This window comes from Montipora capricornis, chromosome 6 (genome assembly GCF_036669925.1).
Source record: "Montipora capricornis isolate CH-2021 chromosome 6, ASM3666992v2, whole genome shotgun sequence".
In the NCBI taxonomy this organism is placed as follows: Eukaryota; Metazoa; Cnidaria; class Anthozoa; order Scleractinia; family Acroporidae; genus Montipora; species Montipora capricornis.
This window is the reverse complement of record NC_090888.1, coordinates 55,532,874-55,540,373: the sequence shown is the minus strand read 5'-3', so window position 1 is coordinate 55,540,373 and position 7,500 is coordinate 55,532,874. Positions and strand designations below refer to the sequence as shown.

Below are 7,500 nucleotides of genomic sequence, written 5' to 3'. Positions count from 1 at the left end.
TGTTAGTAAAGCAGGACTATTAACAGTAAAAACCTGTCATGGGAACCAAATGGGAATGAGGGACAATTCTGTGCTGATGCCCAACTTCAACTTAAAACCAGTTTTACCTTGACTTTTGGAGAAGCTGCTGTTCTTCGAATGACAGTTCATTTTCTTGCACAGGTTTTGCTGAATTTGTTGGTTTGGTTTCTTTCTTCACCTTTGCCCAAACAGGAGGTTTCTAAAGCAAAGAGGATACATGATCATGCATGGCAGGAAGCCTGCTAAAAATGTTAGCGACCCTCCCTATCCCCTTTTATCTGCACCAACCATTCCCACCTCTAACAACAAGATCACTCAATGATGCACACCCTTCAATGGCAGAGCCCCAAAGTGCAGAGGGTTAGAATCCCGTAATTAGCCACTTAGCCCTCACATGTAACACTGCCAACTGCTTTGTGGACGTTGAAAGCAAAACTCTGTGAGAAGTGGATGTGCCACCAAACAATCTGGGTAATACCATGACTGGATTATTCAAACACACAAGAACTGCTATAAAGTAGCTATGTTTCCTTTCGCTGTCCCAGAGAGTCTAAATTTACTCCTCTAATATCCAGAATGCCTCATCTCTACATGTTGAAGTCTTTCAGTTTGAGAGAACTAGACATTAGTGATTTTAAACAATAACATCCACTATCATGATTTATTAACTGTGGACTGTCTACTAGTGTAGTGCATATATATCCTATATAGTAACAACTTTGTTAACGTTCTGAGGTTATGTAACCAAGTATGAATGCTTTACTATTGTTGGGAAGACCATAAGTTAATTAAATAAAATCAAATTCATATGAAACCAAACATTGGTTTCCATTGAAAGGGGAAAACTGTGGTACCCAAAGTAAAGCTTCTCAGAGCAGAGTGGAGACCCAGCAACTCAACCCACATATGACGTTAAGTATGTGAACTGAAACTTCTCCCCCATCATTAGTGGAAGGGAAGTCAAGTCAAGTGCTCTCACCACACCAATCGTGCTCCCCAGATTCTAGACGTAACCTTGTGATATTAACCCATTGATCCCTGAGTGTGACACTTAATAGTTTTACTTGTCAATGGGGGATGTCCTAGGGCATTTGAAGTGTGAATGGATTGAGTGTCCATTGCTTGATCTCTGAGCCAGTCTTGAAAACAATGTTAGCCCTTATCCCTCCAGCAACAGCTGAAACAGCCACAAAATTCTCTCTTGACACCAAGGGTCATTGTACCAAAACCTCTTGGGTTTGATAAATCCATACTTGGAGAAAAGTTCTAATCGTTCGAAAAGATATTCACAAGAAGGCAAGTTGTACATAGTCTACATATAAAGAAAATGGCTTGACAGAAGAATACCCGGCCACAAGAAATGGACCCTAAAAGCACTGCTGTCACAGTGTCGCAGTTGTGGTGTTGGATATACCTTGTTCTTTAACCCATGAGGCACGCAACGCAGCACTGCGGCACCAGCCATTCTACCATTTAACCATAAGTAGACTAGGGCACCACGGCACTGCGGTAGCATGCAGTCATTGAGCTCAACTCAATTTAATCTTAAAGTCGCACCGTTTTCGCTCTCTAACATTTTTCATACAATTGTTCAAGACGATCGGATGTCTAATTATCAGTAATTAGCATACTATAGATCGCATAAAGCGTTATAACCCAGCCTAATACTACGTTAAAATACCTTAGGTTGCCGATTATTAACTTTCTGCTCAGCACCAAAGTTTTCTCGTTTGAACTGAGATTCTTTGCGAATAAGTTCCGCTTTCAAATCTACAATCTTAGAAGAAAATACAAAATATTTATCATTTGATTAGGCAAGCAAAGTTCCAATCGGGTGTGCAGGAAAAAACATGTTAGAAATCCTCACCGAAGCTTCGTTCAGTTCGAAAACTCTCTTAGCCGCCATGTGTTTTTTAATCATACAACCGCTGCATCGGTGGGAAAGCTATAGTGGGCTCTATATTTCGGGTTCCTGTTTTTTAGAGATGGGGAGAGGTGGGTGGGGGTCGTGCATTGAATAGAATGAGAGGCATTTAACGAATCAGCTCTGGGAAAAAAGGAAAATCGGAGAAAGCAAAGATGATGCAAATCACTTCTCTTAACCTTGACTCTGTGTTTTTTTAATCTTGCATAATTCGAAAGTAGCCTATAGGAAAGTCATCCCAGTCCCCGCCCCAGTCATCAATAGTGGGGATATTTATAAAGCAGGAAAGAACGGGTCAAGAGGTAGACATTCAAAAAACGGTCTTCGTGATTGGTTAAGAAACTAGATGCTTCTGTGAAGCATACACTGGCTTGCCTGTGGTACGAGCTACAGAAAATCAGAAGGCACTGAATTGTGTGGTATTGAAATACAGCATTCCAGTCTCTGAAGAATAACAAATAAAAGAGAAGCGAGAAACATTGGCTTCTGGGCTGACATGTTGATAATTTTCAAGTTCCCTCACAACTTCTTTTCACTACAAGTGTGCACTATGAGCAACCGAAAACTTTGTAATACTAAACTTCACTGAAGTCAAGCCCTGTTTCGCGGGGTTAGTGTTGGGATGGGAGACCAAAACAATAAACCCCTCATAAAAAACAGAAACATCTGACCGAAAATACTATTAACGCTAACAAATGCGAACTCAGCAAGGTACAGATTCTGTTAGCGTGCTTTATGCAAAACAAATATTGATGAAAAAGCAAATAAATATTGATACACAGTTTTCAGAAAGAGCAGAAGGAAGTTTCCCGGACGGTCGATCGAGAATAAAATATTTACGACATGAAAACAACATTAATTTTGAACCTTGAATATAGATCGTTTTCACTGTCACGCAATAAAAAAAATAAATAAAAAACTATCCAGTGCAAAACGCTAAGAAATTGTTATCTTATAGAAGATAAAGAAATAAGACACTTGTCCAAGTTTTAGGCCTCTGCGTTTCCCCAAACTTCAGATATTCGTCGAAATGTTTCGCAGGCCGGAAAATAGTGTAAACATCTGGAACTGACTTTGGCTATCTAGGCGACTGATTATCACTACTGAAAAAACAAGCATTTACATAAGCACTTTTCCTAATGCTCTAACTTCTAAAAGGGCTCAAAATCATGAGATAAGTATATATTTTTCAACAAACTTGATCGTAGCTTTGTGTCACGCACCTACATAATCCGGAAATTCAAAATGCTCTGGTTTCCAATCGAAGCACGCTATTGAGCTGTGAAATTGTCAACAGATATAGATATGCCGCCTCTTATGCCTGATGAGGATAAAAACTTTGGTGGATCTTTAGTTTTAGATTTTGGAAGGTGATGACGTCACGTGAAAACGATCTATAGAACATAAGCGACAAACATTTTGGGAGATTTTTGCTACGTTTAACTAAATTGCAAAATCGAAAGTGACATGGCCGGAATTCAGCGGGCGCCGTGATTAAGTTACCGCGGCATGTTTACTCGCCAAACAGTGAAGCATCTGTGTCAAATGATGGCAAGATACCGGGTTTTTGTAAGTTTCTTTTTCTGTCAAGTGTTATAAAGTTTGACAATGAAATGAGCGAAGTCAAAACAAAGATCACAATCGCCCAACTCTTGTTTATGCAAAGTCAAAATTTACTCTCCAAGACGCGTACGACGTTATTTATCACCAGGTAATTCCATCATTTTGGAAATAGCAGCTACTTTATTATTCATCTGCGTCACAAGTTTTCACTGATTTTGGGCCTCATTTTGTTGAAACTCAAGCACGCTTCCAACAGGCCTGTGAACCCTTCCTGCTTACAGAGCAATACTAAAAAACTTCTCCCATATCACATTTGAACCTTAAGCTCGAAAATTCAATACACAACATGATATTATAATTCACAAAGGCAGAAAATACCACAGAATCCTTTTCCAGCGAAAATTTTATTGAAACAAACAACATATTTGCTCTTAGAGGCGAAAACCTCTTCCTATTTGATTGCGTGCGTGAAGACAAGAAACTCAATTGTGTCAAATTACCATGTACTTCAGGTAAATACTGCTCACTTTGATTTCGTCTCGACGGGCGATAGATTGTTGTCGAAGTTCAGTACTCGTCGCTTTTGAGATTCATGCCTAGTTTATCCAACTGACTTTCCATTATTGAGCTCCATAAGGGTATATTTTGTTTAAGGATCCACTAAAACGCCATTCGCGTTACATGACTTTCGACGCCATTGCAGGCTAAGTTAATGATTCTACTGTGTCCACAAGAGCAATCTACGCAGTTCCACTACCCTCTCGATCCTAAGAAAATACGCGCAGAAGGCTCTATTCACAAAGACACTACTTACCAGGGGAGTGACAGGCAAGACTTTTACCGACACGGAAAAAAAACAAAAAAAAAAACAAAAAAAAAAAAAAAAAAAGCTAAACGTAGACCTCGACTGGGTTTGCCCATAGGCAACCCAGTAAAAAATTGCAACAGCCGCAAACGAATTTTAAACGGAAGCAATGGAGCCTAATCCTGAAGCCGTCTTAGACTTAATGTCCTCAAGCCTAAATGTCTGTTTACAGGCACGAGGCAGAAAATCTCTTTGCTCCTTAGTGAACCACACATATGCCTTGACGGGCATTCAATTGAAAGGGTCAATAGTTACAAATGCCTTGGCGTTCAGGTTGACGAAACACTCTCGTGGGAGGCTCACATCTTCGAAGTTATCGGTAAAGTTGCTAAACTACTTGCTGCCCTGAGGAGGCTAAGAGAGATATGTCCCCAGAGTACCCTTGTTACAATTTACAAGTCATTGATTCTTCCGCATTTCGATTATTGCAGCGCTGTCTGGGACTGTATCGGTAATGGCCTCAGCCAAAAACTACAGAAACTACAAAACAGGGCTGTACGCATAATAACAGGGTCTAGTTGCGATGCCAGATCTGCCCCAATTCTTCATGCCCTTAAATGGAATAGCCTCGCTGACATACGTGCAAAACAACTGAAATCTTTAATGTTTAAAACTGTAAATCACCTGAATACCTGTCTGATTGATAAATTCGCCGGCGTTAATACCATTCACAAACATAATCTTCGAGGTGCGCAACATAACCTGTTTATTCCGCGACCGAACACTGAGGCTCTCGAGAAAAGTTTTCGTTATAGGGGCGCTGTAACCTGGAACAGTCTGTCAGCGGAGGCTAAGCGGGCCACTACTTCAAATAGTTTTTATTCCGCTATTGTATATTAGAATTTTCTTAACTTAGTTTAGCACTTATTATAGGATTTTTTTAATAATATTTGTAATTTTTAAGTCTTAGTTTTTGTACAAGGTTTAATGCGCATGGCTCTTTAGAAGACCACCCTTTAATGATATTAAAGGATCCCGTGGATAAATAAAGTTGTTGTTGTTGATGTTGTTGACAGCTGCATCCTCTACCGGCCAATGAAATTTGAGGTTGTAAAGAGCTCATTGCTACCTGCTTTCGACAGCTTTTCTGTTGAATCACGCGATTGTAGATTGTACCGTAGCGCACTTCGGTTGAAGTTTAAACATTCCGTGGTAATGGACGGCAGAAACTCAGCTACAGTTATCATTCCTAGCATTAGGAACCTAAAAGCCTGTTCGTCACCAACGATACAAGCAACATATGCAGATGACTCCCAGTATTGATCAGTATGTAAATTCACCTCTCAATTTCAATACATTGTCAGGTAGGCAAGGATTGAGAATGAAGGTCATAATCGGCCTAAGGGTATGATTCCGATATAACACCAAATTCTCATAACCAGCCAAGAAAGAAATCTATGGAAGTAATTAGGAGAATTAACTTTTAGATACTGGGAGGTAAAGAAAGGGGTCATATTAAATGCAAACCAGACTATGTAATTCTTAGAAGCTACATAAACTGAAACAACCACGTAAAATTTCCCAAAACCTTTTGTTTTTCTATTTACGACGTCCTTTGTCATCGCCGTCAAAGAACTTAAAAGTGGTACCAAGATCAAAAAATCAATTAAATCTTTTTTCTTTGGATTTCAAAACTACGTTAACTAAACATTAAGTAATCCACGTTTTAAGCCTTAATTTCAAACAGACGCTTGTTTATTTTAACTGGAATTTTCCCATTTAATGGTCCGCTATTACTAACTTTAAAATCTCGACAGAGCTGGATCAAGGAGAAAATGACGTCAGACTCACTAGTTTAAGAATGCAATGCGTCTGTACGCGACTGAATTAATATGCAGCACGGGAGATTTTTAACCTCCCGTTTTGCATACATAATAAACTGCGTTTACACGCTGGAATTTTAAGCCATTGAGGGAATGACGTCACTTTTCCCTAGATCCAACCCTCCGAGGTCCAGTCCATGAAATCCAAAGTTTACAATCAAAGTAAACAGCCTTCGGATGAAAATCAAAGCTCAAAATTTTGCCAGGCAGTTGTTAACCAAACACACTTTCAAAATCTGAAGAAAAAAGGAAGTGATTTCTTGATCATAGTATCACTTTAAGATGTCTATATTTTCTTGTAACCACGAAGCCACAATTACAATTTCTTTGTCGCATCACCAATAACCAATTGCTGACTGCCAGCCATTCTCGTCACCAGAGCCTCGGATCGACCCAAGGCTCTGGGAAACTCTATGTAGGAGATCATGCGAAGTAGGGTTCTCATAGCCACAAATTGGCTATTTGAATTCTACGGCGCCTGCTCACTCCTCGTGCTAACATGAATGCACCAGTTAGAGACGCTTTTTAGAGCGAGTTTCAATCGAGTGTCGTGAAACCAAAACCAAAGTAATTACTTTGGCCAATCAAAAAGGACGGAGACAATCCAGTAAACCAATCAAAACTCGGAGTAATTACACGTAGCCGGCACAAAGCGCGGGTAAATGTGTACGCACGAGCCACGACTGGTTTTGGTTTCACTTCCGATTTGTTGAAAAAATGGCTGGAAAACTTTAAACCAATCACTGAGTGAAGTAACGCAAAACCAAAGCAATTCGCTAATTACTTTCGACACTCAATTGAAAACCGCTCTATTGTTCTTCACGAAAACCAATGAAAAGACACTTTGCTTCAGGGTTCCCCAGAGCTAGAGCTCTTCTCTTCCTCAGTCAAGAGAAGAGCTCTGGGGTCGAGATTGACTGCCAGCTTGCTCGGCGCCCGTCCGCTGCGGCGTGCGCAAGAAACACGTGTTTGACTGACTTCAAAGATTTTTAATTTCCTACCCATCCTTTCCCAAGCAAACCCTTCCTTTTACCTCTAAACGGGCAAAGTTGTCTTTCACTTTTCAAATTAATCACAGTCCCTCAAGGAGACAAGAAAACAAAAATATATCAGTGAATTCGGGAGTATTTTTGTATCTCATTTCCGGAATATAACTTAATGCTTTCAGTTCCTAACATAAGCTTGCTGACATATTAGTTTGCATTAAACATATATACGCTCATATCTTGCATAATATAGTATTCATAAATATTAAATTTGTTTGAGGTCGTTCAAGTCGTAAGACCTCTGCTGTACATGTAATA

At 39.8% G+C, this 7,500-nt stretch overlaps 2 protein-coding genes across 2 annotated transcripts in view; both read right to left on the bottom strand.

Moving 5' to 3' along the window:
* The window catches only part of LOC138052532 (coiled-coil domain-containing protein 174-like), a 20,680-nt gene extending 18,746 nt beyond the window's left edge, over positions 1-1,934 (bottom strand). Inside the window, exons 1-3 of the mRNA XM_068899073.1 lie at positions 1,889-1,934; positions 1,703-1,798; positions 108-220 (exon numbers count right to left, since the gene is read on the bottom strand). Of these exons, the coding sequence (XP_068755174.1) occupies positions 108-220; positions 1,703-1,798; positions 1,889-1,927 (248 nt within the window). The 5' untranslated portion in view covers positions 1,928-1,934. The remainder of the gene's footprint in view (positions 1-107; positions 221-1,702; positions 1,799-1,888) is intronic.
* The window catches only part of LOC138052536 (2Fe-2S ferredoxin-like), a 103,447-nt gene that overhangs the window by 47,641 nt on the left and 48,306 nt on the right, over positions 1-7,500 (bottom strand). The window lies entirely within an intron of this gene.